General features: G+C 37.6%; 1 protein-coding gene across 1 annotated transcript; it reads right to left on the bottom strand.

Annotated features, from left to right (window-relative positions):
• Positions 1-7,312: 7,312 nt before the first annotated feature.
• On the bottom strand, positions 7,313-17,156 carry LOC108697291 (trypsin). The gene is made up of 5 exons (XM_018227197.2): positions 17,054-17,156; positions 15,372-15,528; positions 11,891-12,144; positions 9,467-9,606; positions 7,313-7,538 (listed from the first exon to the last, which is right to left on the bottom strand). The coding sequence occupies exons 1-5, from the start codon at positions 17,091-17,093 to the stop codon at positions 7,377-7,379; spliced, it is 753 nt and encodes a 250-aa protein (XP_018082686.1). The 5' UTR covers positions 17,094-17,156; the 3' UTR covers positions 7,313-7,376.
• Positions 17,157-17,398: the final 242 nt, after the last annotated feature.

Genomic DNA, 17,398 nt, shown 5'->3' with positions numbered 1-17,398 from the left:
TCCCTAGTGGTTTCAGGTATTTTGAGTGCAAAATTATGAGAGGATTGTGATTATCAAAATGGTCTGGTAAAATAGCCCTAAATATAAACAACCATTGTTTTTTGCAGCGACAAAGACACATCTTGAGGCTATATAATTGTCTGTTACGCACCACCTATAATGACATTTTTGACAATAAAAAATGATGATAACATTGACACCTAGGGGCCGATGCATCAAGGGTCGAATATCGAGGGTTAATTAACTCTCGATATTCGACTGGGGAATGAAAATCCTTCGACTTCGAATATCGAAGTCATAGGATTTTGCGCAAAAAGTTTGATCGAACGATCGAAGGAATAATCCATCGATCGAACGATTTAATCCAACGATCGAAGGATTATCCTTCGACCAAAAAACTTAGCCAAGCCTATGGGGACCTTCCCCATAGGCTAACATTGGGTTCGGTAGCTTTTAGGTGGCGAACTAGGGGGTTGATGTTTTTTCTTAAATTCGAATGGTTGAATAGTTGAACGATTTTTAGTTCGAATCCTTCGATTCGAAGTCGTAGTCGAAGGTCGAAGTAGCCCATTCGATGGTCAAAGTAGCCCAAAAAACACTTCGAAATTCTAAGTTTTTTTACTTCGAATCCTTCACTTGAGCTTGGTGAATTGGCCCCCAAGAGCCCAATTTAAAAATGCTCGAGCCTTCAGTTAGAAAACCAATCTAGAGTTCCTAAACTGTCATAATGGTTTCTTCCTTTGAATACCTCAGCTTCCTGCAGATTGGAGTCATCCCCCCATCAAAAAGCTTGGCAGGATTTAGTTATAGAGCTTTTCATTTTTTTAAAAAAAAAAAATTATCAGGGAAAAAACCCAGATTGGCAGGAAGCCAAGGTATTCAAATGAAGAAGCCATGTTAGAATTCAGGAATTCTCACATTTTTGTACCCAAAGGCTTGAGTATTCTTGAATTGGATCTTCAATGGTTCCTAGACGTAGGGGTTAACCTCCATATACATCTGAAACTGTTGAGGGGGGGAGGGAATGGAGGAAGTGTAACCCTATTTTTAAGCAATTTATTTTTACTTATTTTATATTTAAGGTACAACTTCACTAGAGACAACAATCACTAAAAGTAAGATTACAATGGAAATACATACAGGTACAAAATATTATATCTTGTATTTAAAAAACAGTGTGTTTAATGCCAACAAATGTAAAAAATATGTCTTAAAATTAAACACTAGTTAATAAATTGTGAGGCTGAGCTTCCCCACAAATCATGTACCTAAAGCCTGCAAAATTGCTGTACACTGGAGTTAAGCTATAATAGTACTTGAAATGTTTAGAAAGAAAGCCATACAATTAAAGTTGTCATGTAGAATCTGGCATAGTAATATTTTCCAAAAACTTCCAAATATTTCACCATCTTCAAAATGGTTTCTGTTCAAGACTTTTAGATTTGTCCTTTTATTGTTCTATTTCTTATTTACATCCTCACAACTGCTTCAAAGACTTTTTTTTCCAAAACATCATAAATCTTCCTTCCAACTTTGTCTATTCTTTTGAAAGTAATGGGTGTCCAGTATTTAAAGAGGGTTACTTATCAATGTCCATTTTTTTCTGGTCGGACTTTTAAAGGGTTAAATCACCATTTTTTCGTACAAAAAAATCAAATTTATTTAAGTCTCAATAAAAAAATATCCAAATCAGACCTGCCAAGTTCATGTAGAAGTCAATGGCAGATGTCCCATTGATATCCTGATCTGCACTGGGTTTTGTTCAATAATCCAAAGATTTCAAGTTTTCGGGCATCAAAACCGGAAAAGTCACAGTTTTCTACAACAAATCCGAAAAATACGTACAATACGAATTTGTTTCATAAATTTTATCGCGTTTTTTTTCCCCCGAACAAGAAATTTTTTGCACAAGTGCTGATTTGGCCGGAGTACTTTTCAGAAAAGTCAGAACTTTTCGGATTTTGATAAATAACCCCCTAAATGATTGATGTAAAAAAAAATTATTAGATTGATCTAATAAAAAATTATTTCCTAATGTACTTTAATGATTTAATAGTTTATATTGGACATCTAAAAGTGACTGAGCTATGTCATGGATTACAGTATATAGTAAGCATGGAGGAAGTGTGAATAGCATGCTGGAACTGAAAAAATAGTATCTCAATTTTGCCTGCTTTTGTTTGTATTGTCCTTGATGGTATAATTTCTAATATTTTTAAAGGTTCTTTTAAGATGAATGTGCCCACTCACCATAATTATATAATGGCTAGTGATGAGCGAATTTGTGCCGTTTCGCTTAGCCGAAAAATTAGCGAATTTTGCGTGAAATTCGCGAAACGGTGAAAAATTTGCAAAACGGCGCCAGCATCTTGTTTTTCGACGCCGGCGAAATTTTTTTTTGATGCCGGCGAATTTTTCCGGGCGAATTTTCGCTGCCGTTTCGCAAATTTATTCGCTGGCGGCGAATCGCGCAAATTTGCCGCGAATTCGCCCATCACTAATAATGGCAATATATAATTATTATTTTGTTAATATTATGTTTTCTGATATTTACATTCATTACCAGAGAACTGGCATGTAATACATCTCTACATGTTCCTTATGAAATGACTTATTTTCATATATTACTAATTATATAGTGAATAAAGTACCCCCTCTTGTAAAATATAAGGATATTATAAGTTACCGAGGAGTTTAATGACCATATAAAAACACGAGGCCGAAGGCAGAGTGCTTTTATACAGGTCATGGAACTCCGAGGTAACTTCTAATATCCTCATATTTTACAACTGGGGGTACTTTATTTATTATAATACACAAGTTTCAGTGAGTCATGTGACAGAAATGACATCACTACTCACCGTTTATAACTGATGACATCAGAACTCACCGTTTATAAGGATAAAATTTACAGGATATTCATGGCTTTTGTGTATTATATGATATTACCTTATTGACATACCATACAACAGCATAGAAGTTCATCAAGAAGAAATATTTTACTGAAAAAAAAGACACAGCCTTAGGGGAAGTTAAAGATTTATTTGGGAATTGAGGTGGGAAATCCTGAAAGATTTTAATCAATTCAAATGTTTTCACATGTATAAACACTTTCCTTACTGTCAGTAAAGTAATTAAGTGGCACCTATATCCAAGCAGACAAATAATCAGAATGTGACTGTTTTGAACAATTAAATATATCTTAGTATTTGGGGTGATAGAGCACAGCTTCTCTATTTTAAATGTAGTTGTGAGTTTATTTTTGTAAGATATTTATATATTTCTTTTATTTTCAGCTTCTGCTACAGTACAGACAAACACTGCATCAACAGCTGGGACACTCAGCACTGGTAATAATCTTATTTTTGGTTTTTTTAATAACCTATGCCCTGTTGCAATATATTTATTCACATTTTTTCTTTTATGTTTAGCACTGGAAAGAACCTCCAACTCAGCTGGAACAACTCAAGGAACGTTTGCTACTTTTATATCTATATACTGTATATACTTATTTTTTCTGTCATGATTTTTATAGTGTAGTTTTTATTTCTAAATTATACTGTTTACACTGCAAATAGTTCACTCTACCTTTTATTCCTGAATCAACAAGTATATTTTTTTAGTTGTAATATTGGTGTGTAGGCAATTTCAGTTCATTTTGCCTGGTCATGTGCTTTTAGAAAGAGCCAGCACTTCAGGATGGAACTGCTTTCTGGCAGGTTATTGTTTCTCCAACTCAATGTAACTAAAGGAGTTGCAGTTGGACATGGATTTTTACTATTGAGTGTTACTCCCATATGTACCAAGAAGATGTTATCTTGTGTCAGAGAGCTGTTAGCTGGTTACCTTCCCATTGTTCTATTGTTAGGCTGCAGGGAGGAAAGAGTGACTGAAGTTTATCAGAGCACAAACCAAATGACTGGGTGCACCTGGGAAATGGAAAATATGTCTAGCTCCAAGTCAGATTTCAAAATTGAATATAAAAAAATCTATTTGCCCTTTTGAAAAACTGATTTCAGTACAGATTTCTGCTGGACCAGCACTATTAACTGATGTGTCATTAAAAAAAAACGTTTTCCCATGACCAAATTCCTTTAAATACATTGTTTTGCTATATATAATGAATCATTTCGCCTACTGTAAAGATATTAGAAATAATTTTAGGACCATTATGTTGGAAGGATAGATTGGAAGATAGACATGTTATTTTTTTTTTTTTTAAACTGATGATATGAACTGTTATTATTTTTTGTTGTTGAGTAGTTGAAATATTTAAAGTATTTATGAAATTAGCATTTTGGATTTTTTGAAGTCCAGATATTAGTATTATTTCTGTTGAAAGTTGAATCATTTTGAATTGTGTTTTTTTTCTAGTAAAACTGGTTTGTTTATTGTCTTAAAGTTGTTATTATATAGCTTTTTCAGTACTTCTATTACATATCAAAACAGTGAAGATGGACCTTTTAAAAGTAACACTAATGGGCCTGATTACTAACATTCTGATTTCCTTTTTTTCTCAACGAATCATATTTTTTGTCTATAACTCAAAAATGTTAAATGTATTAAGTGTAAAACCACAAAAAAACTCTAATACAAAACGTCTCCATGTAAAAGCAGTTGAGTTCTCATAGAAGCCATTTAGACTTTTATCTCGATATTTTCTGCTACAAACTCTGATCAAATCCGCTCGGGTTTTTTACGCTCATTTATTATTGCATTTTCCTGAAAATTTGCTTTGCAGGAAAAAATCAGATTTCACGTTTTTTTCAGATTTTTCCTTCCGATTTTCAGAAACCCAGTGCATATCAAAAAATCATTGGGACTTCTCCCATTGACTTATATGCAACCTCGACAGGTCTGAGATGCCTGATTTTCAGATTGGACTTTTCCATTCTCTGGGTTTTATTAAATTCTAAAAAAATTGTGATTTTTTCAAAGTCAGATTTTTTAAAAATAATCATGAATTTTTCGTGAATTTTGCATTCAGAGTTTAGTAAATAACCCCTAAGTTCGAACAAAGGAAACAAAGCAAACAGTACTTAAAGGAGACATTTCGTATAATACTCATCTTCTAGTATAATATCCCCCCTTACTTACAATATGTAATGAAGCAGAGTAAAAAAACGGTTTAAATATTTTACCTCCTATTATATCAGAGCTGCAGAGAGATCCTTTCTCTTCGAAGTCTAGGCTCAAATGAAGAGTGGGAGTGTCTATACATTCCCCCACAGGACGTGGTCATAGCTTTTAATTGACAGGCTGAACTCTGTATTAGCAGGAAAAACTCCTCCCTTGTTCGTCCCTGTGTGTCTCCTTTCACGAATTGCCCATATCTGTATCATCAATGGCGACAATTTGCCCTTTAGTAAATCTGCCCCATAATGTTTTAGAATTGCATGTAAGGGAAGGCAGAAGGCAGCTGAACACTGCAGGCAGGAGCTGATCTGGGTGGGTTGGGAACCGAACTCTGGGGGGGCAGACAGGAGGAAGGGTTATTATTATTATTATTAACATGTATTTATATAGCGCCAACATATTGCGTAGCACTGTAAGGGTGCAATGTGGGCAGGGAGGATTGGAATGGGAGCCTAGCACTCCGGGAAGACAGAAGGAAGGTGCCAAACACTGCGGGTAGACAAAATGGACTGCACCAAACATTGCGGGCTGTCAAAAGGGAGTGTGATGAACATTGCGGGTAAGCGCAATTGAGGGAGGGAGCTGTGCATCGAACAGGCAGGTCAGCTTGGCAGTACAAGAGGGAGCCAAAGCGAGAACGACAAACATTTATCACAAGACCCTTCTAACTCTGCCCACCCTGTCCACAGTGTAGGTATGAGCCCTTGATTCTACAAGTGAAAGTGCTGGCGGCTTCAGAGACGGAGTCAATGGTACACTCCAGCACACTCCACATGCCTAGCTAACAGGCGAAATCCACCAATGACCAAAACACTCATCTCATCTTACCTTTACATTCTCCTGAATTAAAAAAATATGCTTTTCTTGGGTCATTATCACTGGACGGTGTGGGGCCCTGAAGTTCATTGAATTATACATCTGATACACCAGGAATGGACACCGGGTAAACAGAAACACACCTGGTTTTCCACCAAGCATAGTCTTCCTCCAGCAAACATATTGGGGCACATTTACAAAGCTGGAGTGAAGGATTCGAATTAAAACGGATTTCGAAGTGTTTTTTGGGCTACTTCGACCATCGAATGGGCTACTTCGACCTTCGACTACGACTACGACTATGAATCGAACGATTCGAACTAAAAATCGTTCGACTATTCGACCATTCGATAATCGAAGTACTGTCTTCGACCCCCTACTTCGGCAGCTAAAAGCTACCGAAGTCAATGTTAGCCTATGGGGAAGGTCCCCATAGGCTTGCCTGAGTTTTTTTGATCGAAGGATATTCCTTCGATCGTTGTATTAAAATCCTTCGAATCGTTCGATTCGAAGGATTTAATCCTTTGATCGAACTAATAATCCTTCGATCGTTCGATTGTAGGATTAGCGCTAAATCGTTCGACTTCGATATTTGAAGTCGAACGATTTTAGTTCCTAGTCGAATATCGAGGGTTAATTAACCCTCGATATTCGACTCTTGATGAATCGGCCCCGAAGTGTGTTTATTCCTTTTTACTCTGTTTGTTGTAAAGTGGTGCTGGGTGGTGTCATCTTTTATTTTTTATAAAAATACCCCAAAAGGTTAATAGGAGAGTTCTATTTTAAAATGCACATCTACCCCACAGAAAAGTAAATTGGGATAAGGTCAATTTCAGCAAGTCTGAGTTGGAGTACTTATCAGGGTTTAATAAATCACAAAAAAATTGAGGTTTTTTTCTACGAAAAAATGGGCCATAACTCATACATTGTACATCTTTATTATGGGGCAGATTTACTTAAGGTCCAATATCGAGTGTTAATTAACCCTCGATATTTGACTGTCAAAGTTAAATCCCCATAGGCTAACATTGACTTCGGTAGCTTTTAGGTGGGGAACTAGTGGGTCGAAGTTTTTTCTAAAAGAGACAGTACTTCGACTATCGAATGGTCGAATAGTCGAACGATTTTTAATTCGAATAGTTCGATTCAAAGTCGTAGTTGAAGGTCGAAGTAGCCCATTCGATGGTCGAAGTAGCCAAAAAAACATTCGAAATTCAAAGTTTTTTTTCTTCTATTCCTTCACTCGAGCTAAGTAAATGGGCCCCTATATATCATATTATATTCATATTTTAAGTTTATCCAGAAAATAAAACAAGATAAAGGATGAAATAATCCTTAATTTAAAACTTGGCAGCAGCAGGAGCATAAATCGCAGTTTTAATCAGCCATATAAGAACAGGACAGAGTGTAGGTTGGGACACGTATCAGATGCAACCTCCAGTGGCTATTGTTTCTTGGATCCAGTCTATGTAGTTGCAGATTTTTGTATATATTCCCGGTTTGTTGGCAAGCCCACATGGGTTATTTCCCCAAGATGTTATGCCGTGAACCATAGAATTGCATACTAATGGTCCTCCAGAGTCCCCCTGAAAGAAAAGCAAGTATCTATAAGGCTTCGGACATTTTGGACATTTTTACATGTGACTAAATTAAGGAATTTTGTAAAACTCATGTGCATCCCATCAGAATTCTGTTTTCAGTTGACTTAAGCCCATGAGAACATTGAAGTGGTCCTTGAAGTCAATAGGCATTTCTTAGAAGTGTTAGACAGGTTTGTTACTAATTATATCCAGTTATTAAACAACTGCAAACTACTGGGGAGACTTGCTTCTTTTCCCATTCTTAATGACTCAAAATCCATCAGTAAAATAAATAATGGATTTGATACTGGATCTGTGACAAGTATGACCCAATACTCTAATCTAGTGACGAGCAAGATTTTTCACCAAGTTTTGCAGCAAACATGACGCCCATAGACTAATGGGTGAAAAAAATTGGCGCGCAATTTGCCATCCGTCAAAAAACTTCGCCCATAAACTTTGATACATTTCTGCAAATTTCCAGATTAGCCTATCACTACGCTGATGATCTTAGGCAATAATCAGAACTCAGCGCTTTTATAGAGAATGAAAGGTGACTTGGGCTCAGGCCACATTGGAAACCAAGTTGCCCAGAGTGGTCCTATTGGACATGGCTATTCCTACTCCCAACCTAGAGCAGGAGTCCCCATACTTTACTAATGCGAGGTCTACTTTTAGTGATGTTGTCTCATTATGATCTACACCCATAAAAGCATTCTGTATAATTTAAATACTAGGGATGCACCGAATCCAGGATTCGGTTTGGGATTCGGCCAGGATTCGGTCTTTTTCAGCAGGATTCGGATTCGGCAGAATCCTTCTGTCTGGCTGAACCGAATCCGAATCCTAATTTGCATATGGAAATTAGGGGCGGGGAGGGAAATTGCGTGACTTTTTGTCAGAAAACAAGGAAGTAAAAAATGTTTTCCCCTTCCCATCCCTAATTTGCATATGCAAATTAGGGTTCGGGTTCAGTATTCGGCCGCATCTTTCGCAAAGTTTTAGGGATGGGAAGTTTTCCCCTTCCCATCCCTAATTTGCATATGCAAATTAGGGTTCGGTTCGGGTTCGGCCGAATCCAAAATAGTGGATTCGGTGCATCCCTATTAAATACTGATTTATGGGAAAATGCATATTGCTATATTTAACAAACCACTCTTATTTAACCTTATCATAATAAATATCTGAATGAAAAGCATGAAATGTGAGTGTGATCTAGACAAACTCATCATTGACAATGTCTTGAGATCTACTGATCACCAGCTAAAGGTCTACTGGTAGATCCCCATCTAACTTTTGGGCACCCCTGTGCTAGATGCAGACCGGGGATATATCAGTGGTAACATCTATAGGGGATCAGACAGTATTCCCTCTTTTCTGCCTGTGATGTCATCAAGTCTAGTTACAGGCAAGGGAGTGACCGATTGGCTGGAAGCCCCAGAGCACATTTGGGAAAAAGAGGAGGATCCAGGAAGAGCCTGGGTTTGGAACCAAATCCATGGGATGTGCCAGGAGAGCTGTAGTATCTGGTCAGAGCCAGAGAATGTGAGGCTTCTATTTCATGTTGTGCCGAGCTTGGCTTGGAGCAAAGGTCTGCAGCTCAAGAATTACAGAGAGAGCCCATCCTGTTCAGTCATTGGGGTATATTTATCAAAGAGTGAAGTTAATAGTGAAGTTCCGCCACTAGAGTGAAATTCCGCCACTCTCCATTCATTTCTATGGGACCTTTATAGGCGTATTTATCAAAGGGTGAACTTTCACTTTCACCCATTGATAAATACGCCTTTCAAAATCCCATAAAAATGAATTGAGAGCTGCGGAATTTCACTCTAGTGGCGGAACTTCACTCTTTGATAAATTTACCCCATAGAGCTACATAGCAAAGCGATTTGACTTTTTTAAGTTATATAGTGGGTAACGTGTTGTATCCTTACCTGACATGAATCCTTTCCTCCTTCCATAACTCCAGCGCACAACATATTGTCATTGATCTGATCTGTAGGGTAAGACTCTTGGCAAGAAGCCTGGGAAACGGTCTGTACTTCCAGACATTGTAAGTCATCGGGAAAGTTTTCTGGATAAGTTGAAAATATCGTTTTAAGTGAAAGACTGGACGGTAGTGTACAGGTATAGGACATGTTCTCCAGAATGCTCAGGACCTGGGGTTTTCCGGATAACAGATCTTTCTATAATTTGGATCTTCATACCTTAAATCTACTAGAAAATCATATAAACATTAAATAAGCCCAATAGGCTGGTTTTGCCTCCAATAACGATTAATTATATCTTAGTTGAGGTCAAGTACAAGATAATAATTTATTATTACAGTGAAAAAGGAAATCGTTTTTAAAAATTTGGGATTATTTGGACAAAATGTAAATTTGGGATTCTTTGGCCATACATGCTACAATTATGATGCGATTGGTCGTACAAAAGATCTTTCACCCACTCTACTAACGTTAAGAGCTGAATAGTCCGCTATGCGTGTAATAACACAAAGAATTCTTTAGCTCTGATGATTCAGCATTAACCTTACGATACTCGGTCACCTTTAAAGTTGCACAATCAAATTTTGAGTCCTGTCCAACTTACAAGACAATCAATATCCCAGGCTTTTTACTGATATTGGTCGTCTTTCTCCAACCACACACACACACACTGGTGATTATCGGACAAAAGATCTTTTGCACGATAATATCAGTGCGTTACCTTATGGGAGCCTTTCGGGGGTTTGTGGATAACAGGTTTCCGGATAATGGATACCATCCATGTACTAAAACTATATATATCTTGTTTATGTAGTATGCATAACATAGACTGAATTTTTATCCTTACCGCACTAAATAATAGATGTTATCTGAAGTATATGAGGCCTACAGAACCTAAAAGGTCATTGTTAATCTAGGGCAGAGGTTCAAAGACTGAAAATTACTTTAAACGCACTGAAAATGTTTGAATTTATATATATTGAAAAGTAGATTTGAATTACATTTTCATAATGTAAAAAAATGAGTCAGTTGAAGGCAAACCTACATAAACAGAGTCAACAGGGCCTTTAAGGAGGAAACACAAGTACTAATGTCTCCCTACTTTTCAAACTAAGATGCAGCAAAGAGAAAGATGCTCTAAAAAAGTATAAGTTCCCAAACTGTGGAGCCAACTTCACTGAACAGGGCCCAAAAGAGAGGATATGGGGACAGCTTAAAGTTTGCTGTAGAAATATTTCAGCACAGTCTTGAGGATCTTGAGGACAGGTTATCTAGGGGGTCCCCATTCTGATACTGGTGAGATTTGAGGTGAGCTTATTTTATATCCTTTATACTCCACTCTAGGACTACTAAGAATGTACATTTTCTCCAGTTCTTGCAAGCTGAAAGAAATTCTGACCAGCTGCTAGAACATAAATGGGGATTTGCTCCCCAAAAAGTCTAAAAACACTGGTTTCAATGTAATATTAAAGGGATACTGTCATGGGAAAACATGTTTTTTTTTCAAAATACATTGGTTAATAGTGCTGCTCCAGCAGACTTTTGCGCTGAAATCCATTTTTCAAAAGAGCAAATGGATTTTTTCATATTTAATTTTTAAATCTAATATGGGGCTAGACATATTGTCAGTTTCCCAGGTTCTCCGAGTCATGTGACTTGTGCTCTGATAAACTTCAGTCACTCTTTACTAGTGATGGGCGAATTTGCGCCGTTTCGCTTGGCCGAAAAATTCGTGAATTTCGCGCGAAATTCGCGAAACGGCGCCGGCGTCAAAAACGACGTCTCGTTTTTGACGCCGGCGCCCGTTTTTCCGACGCCAGCGTCTGTTTTTCCGGAAAAAAAATTTGACGCCGGCGAATTTTTCCCGCGAATTTTCGCGGGCGTTTCGCAAATTTATTCGTCTGCCGCGAATCGCGCAAATTCGCCGCGAATTCGCACCTGGCGAATAAATTCGCCCATCACTACTCTTTACTGCTGCTCTGCAAATTGTGATATCAGTCCCTCCCTTCCCCCCTCCCCAGCATATAAGAACAGCACTCAGTAGTAAAAATCCATGTTCCACTGCAACGCTTTCAGTTACATTGAGCAGGAGAAACAACAGCCTGCCAGAAAGCAGTTCCATCCTAAAGTGCTGGCTCTTTCTGAAATCACATGACCAGGCAAAGTGACCTGAGATGCACCTACACACCAATATTACAACTAAATACACTTGCTGGTTCAGGAATGACATTTTATATTGTACAGTGAATCATTTGCAGTGTAAACAGTGTCATTTAGAAATAAAAACAGCACCATAAAAATCATGACAGAATCCCTTTAGGTTTTTCCTCATTTATAGGCGATTGATGTGGGAATAAATCATCCTGTTACCTTCAGGGCTTGTAGTAGTTCCCCAACCGGAGACCAGGCAATTGGCTCCATCTCCCACAACTGGGCAGCCCAAGGGAATTGTCTGGACGTAATCATTAATTGTGACCGGTGAGGCCAGTCTCAGCATCATGATGTCATTGTCATATGTTGTAGGATTAAAGCCACCATGAGGGCACATTTTTTCAGCATAGGAAAACTGTTCTTTTCCTTCATAAACAGCCAGATTATGCTCCCCCAGACGAATTTGAAGACTCCTAGAAAATAGAATAGAATGAATACAAACTTACAGGGTGATACAGTGGGGCTGATTCACTAAGGGTCGAATATCGAGGGTTAATTAACCCTCGATATTCGACTGGGAATTGAAATCCTTCGACTTCGAATATCGAAGTCGAAAGATTTAGCGCAATTAGTATGATCGTACGATCAAAGGATTATTCCTTCGATCGAACAATTAAATCCTTCGAATCAAACGATTCGAAGGATTTAAATCCAACGATCGAAGGAATATCTTTCGATCAAAAAAAGTTAGCCAAGCCTATGGGGACCATCCCCATAGGCTAACATTGACTTCGGTAGCTTTTAGGTGCCGAACTAGGGGGTTGAAGTTTTTTTTAAAGAGACAGTACTTCGACTATCGAATGGTCGAATAGTCGAACGATTTTTACTTCGAATCCTTCGATTCGAAGTCGTAGTCGAAGGTCGAAGTAGCCCATTCGATGGTCGAAGTAGCCCAAAAAATACTTTGAAATTCAAAGTTTTTTCACTTCTAATCCTTCACTCGAAGTAAGTGAATCGGCCCCATCGTGTTGTTTGGTAAATTATGTATTAAGACAAACTTCTGCCTTTATTTAATTTGCAAAGTTCAGTTTCATTTATTATTTTCTGCAAATAGTGTTAGAGGCCTGTTACAGTATAGTATAGGAACTTCTGAGAAACCAAAGTACAGTACAATACCTTTGTTACTGGTTCTTCCTATAATGGTCCTATGTGGATCTCCAGCACAGACACACTTTATAGTTATTGTAGCACCCACAATACCATTCATGCAACAGATCATTTTCATAACATTATGGGGCCGATTCACTAACTTCGAGTGAAGGATTCGAAGTAAAAAAACTTCGAATTTCTAAGTGTTTTTTGGGCTACTTCAACCATTGAATGGGCTACTACGACCTTCGACTACGACTTTGAATCGAACTATTCGAACTAAAAATCGTTCGACTATTCGACCATTCGATAGTGGAAGTACTGTCTCTTTAAAAAAAACTTCCACCCCCTAGTTCGCCATCTAAAAGCTACCGAACTCAATGTTAGCCTATGGGGAAGGTCCCCATAGGCGTTCCTAAGATTTTTTGATCGAAGGATATTCCTTCGATCGTTGGATTTAAATCCTTCGAATCGTACGATAATAATCCTTCGATCGTTCAATCGTACTATCTGCGCTAAATCCTTCGACTTCGATATTCGAAGTCGAAGGATTTTAATTCCCAGTCGAATATCGAGGGTTAATTAACCCTCGATATTCGACCCTTGGTGAATCGGCCCCCAAATATTAATAGGCCTATTTATTTCGTTATGGTTTTTTCAACCACAACTACACTCACATTTAAAAAAAAAAAAAAAAAGAAGCCTGATTGTCTACTTATTTGTTGAAAGATCAGACTATAAAAAGCACAAACTAATAAAAACACAAAAGGAATAAGAATATGAAAACCTTGAAATCCTTTTAATTTATGGTGCATTTAAAAAATGAAAAAAAAAATTGTAAACTTCTAAAACCTCAAAGCAACTTAATATTTTAAAATGTGCTAAGGACAGCTCCCATTGACTTCTACATGACTGTCGTACTTTAGGGGAGTTATTTACAAAAACTTGAAATTTTCTCATAATTTCAGTAAAACAACTTTGACCAAACTCCCATCCACAATTTTGCTTTATTTATCAACAAAATAATTCAAAAAATTTGAAAAAAATTCTGAAATGCACACATTTTTTGCATTTGACACAAAGGGGCATATTTATCAAAGAGTGACGTTAATAGTGAAGTTCCGCCACTAGAGTGAAGTTCCGCCACTCTCCATTCATTTCTATAGGATTTTTATAGGCGTATTTATCAAAGGGTGAACTTTCACTTTCACCCATTGATAAATACGCCTTTCAAAATCCCATAGAAAGAATTGAGAGCTGCGGAATTTCACTCTAGTGGCGGAACTTCACTCTTTGATAAATTTACCCCAAAGACTTTTCTGGATTTGGTGCCCAAAAAAACTGACATTTTAAGATTATAGCCCGAAAACCATGGATTTTCCAGACTATTGTATGAGAACCACAAATGTTTCGGACTTTTGCACAAAACCCATCGTAGATCATGAATAGTGATGGGCGAAATTCTCCTGCTTCGATTTGCCGAAAAATTCATAATTTTCCCGCCAAATTTAAATTTCCAACCAGAAAAATTGGGCTTTAGTAAATAACCCTTTAGAGTTTAGAGTTTTTAGTGGTTTTTCCACTTATTAAATAGTGAAAATGTTGTGTTTTAAAGTGATTCTTCACATGTAAGATTTAGCACTAAAAGAAGTCAGAATCATGAAAAAAAATACAAACTTTAGTAGAACTTTAGCCCCCTGAGTGGTAATAATAAGTAATTAAGCTTATATGCTGGGGGCAAGGCTGCTGCGCAAATGAGGTGAGTTGAGAAACTTGCTTCAGGTGACACCACTGGTTACCAGGGGCGTCAAAAATGCAGCATCTGGAACCTTTAATAGCTGAATTTTTGGGTTTCTACTAGCATAGAGAGTGCAATTGGGTTCATGGACCCCTCTGGACCCCAGGGAGGCAACAGCCACAAGGATCCTCCTCCCTGACTGGGGATAAGGAAGTAGTGAATACTCGGTAGAACTAGATTGATCAAGGACACCCACCCTAACCATGGAACGCTTCTGCCCATGAGCTTTGGGTATTAATTAAATGCATTGAATCGGTACTGGCCAACCCCCAAACTCACTTAACAATCATGCTGTGTTAGCTACCATTGTTATAGATGGTCTGCTTAGCAAACAATTCATAAATTAACTGAAAATCTCATTTATATTCATGGTTATTACTGAGTATAAACTTAGTTAATTTAGTAATCAATCCAACGTCAAGATGTGTTATCAAGAAGGGATGAACGAGCATCACTTCTACCCAGCAGATGTCATTATGGTTTATATTCACATTCTTAAAGACTCCCTTAAAGCAAAGGTGTATTATTAACCAATGTGCCAGTCGGGGGGCAGATGTAAGGAATGTGGCAGCTGCTTGTGTATAAGTGAAGTAACTGAGGCCTTGGTTAAAAAAAAGACTGAGATGAAATTAGGTGTAAGCTCAAAATATAGTGGACGTTGGACATTTATAAATTTAGTTCTTTTAATGAATTTTCACATTAATTTGACAACTTAATTATATTTCCTTATTATTGTTAAATTATTCTACTCACGATAACTGGCAGTGGGCAGCAGTCAGAACCCAGTTCTTGTCTATTAAGACTCCGCCGCATACGTGCTGGTCAAAGTAGTAAAGGGAACATTGCCACGGTTGGGAATTAGGGCGACATTCTGTGCCCCCAATGATCCGATCATAATATCGTGCGTGAACTGGAAGAAGAAGCCAACGATCAATACTTTATTTTCAGGGAGTTATGGTTGTTTATGTAACAGTATTTTTAAATTATTCTAAGTTGTACAATAGATTATGGACAAAACTATAAAAACAGCCATAACCAAAGGTCACCTTGTGCCTTTTGTTGTTGTTGCATAAACCATTGCTGGTCTACTGTTGTTCATTCGTGGTCATCTTCAGAACTACAATAATTCTTGTTCCAGAAATGGCTATATATTTGTAGTGATGGGCGAATTTATTCACCAGGCGCGAATTTGCGGCGAATTCCCGTGATTGGCTGCCGGCAAATAAATTAGCGAAGCCATAGCGAAAATTCACCAGCGTAAAAAAAGAAAAAATGGACGCCAGCGTCAAAAAAATGGAAACCGGCGCAAAACAAATGTCTGCCGGCTTCAAAAACGAACACCGGTGCCGTTTCACAAATTTTTCGAATTTTTCGGCAAACGAAACGCCCCAAATTCGCCCATCACTATATATTTGTCTTTCTACAAGTAGGTAGAGTAGTAAAGGAACATTGTAGTGCAAGCCTTATAGATTCTCTGCAGCATGCATCTATATTGGTAATTTACTATCTGGTGACTTTTCCCAATCTGGAGTGACTGCAAAATTAACTGTAACTCTGTTTTTGTTTTTTGTAATGTTTGATGGTATTTGCAGCCTAGCCATAACCCTACAACTCAAGTATTTTCCTGGCGAAATAATCCTTTGTTTTGGTTGAGGAGCTCCATGGGCATGCAGTAGACAATGTAAGACTATGGATCTACCAATGTGGCACCTGTGCAGCACAAACTTTAATATTATTGAAACAAGGTGAAGGTGCAGATGTGGCACCCATAATGTGTAGGTTTTTTATGTTCTAGTGGTAGATCCAAATTAGGAAGCATTAGTGATGATCTTTCTTACACCTGAAAAAGTAGAAGAATATATCCATGGTGGCTCTTAAGTAGGGTAAATAGATTCCATTATTTTATTAAGGTGTATAAACTAATTTTCAGTTTACCTCTACTCCCCCATTTAATGACCTGCAGCTGCATTACAGGGTGAATATCATCCCATATGGAACTCATAATATGTTTTCTACAAAATCTTATCCTGTTTGTCATTGAGGTTGGGCTAAGGCAAGCTCATAATAACCACTTACCCAGATCTTATTGTAATTACGTTGGGGCCACCTTCTTGGCTTTTAATTTTCAAGCTGGACATGGAGTCAGTAGTCCATAACAATAATTACAAAAATTGTATGTGGTCAACGAGCTAGAGCTTATTTATTGAGGGAGATTTTTTTTCTGCAATATCAGATTGTATTTGTAGCTCCACTACAAGAAATATTTTGAAAGGCTTTCCTTCAGAAAAGCGTGAATGGCTCATTGAAATGTAATGGGATATGTAAAAAGCATGTGCTAGGAACCCTAGATCACATATGATTGAGCCACAACATAAGTGTAATATAATCATATGACTAGAAATCCCTAATATTCCTCAGAAAATAGTTCTACTCACCAGCCGATCCCAAGAGAGCTGATACAAATAAGAGGAACATGTTGGAAATAACGTTGTCTTTAGACTGGAAGGTGATTAAGGTAGGGTTTTCATTTCATGGGTTACAGTAAATTATTAACAGCTTGGGTGAAGAAATCCCACACGTATTAGCAGAAAAGGAAAGCCAAAACGAACTTGCATCACACCATATCTTGGTTATCTGTTTAAGGTCTATATATAACTCTACATAAATGTTCTATGATTCACAGAGGCAAAGACAAAAAATATCACATACTCTGAAGATATTGGAAAGGAACCTGCCACCATAGAGGTTATGTTACTGTGACTTTCCCAAAGACAAAAATG

This window comes from Xenopus laevis, chromosome 7S, assembly GCF_017654675.1.
Source record: "Xenopus laevis strain J_2021 chromosome 7S, Xenopus_laevis_v10.1, whole genome shotgun sequence".
In the NCBI taxonomy this organism is placed as follows: Eukaryota; Metazoa; Chordata; class Amphibia; order Anura; family Pipidae; genus Xenopus; species Xenopus laevis.
The sequence above is the reverse complement of the archived record's forward strand: the minus strand, read 5'-3'. Positions and strand labels throughout refer to the sequence as shown.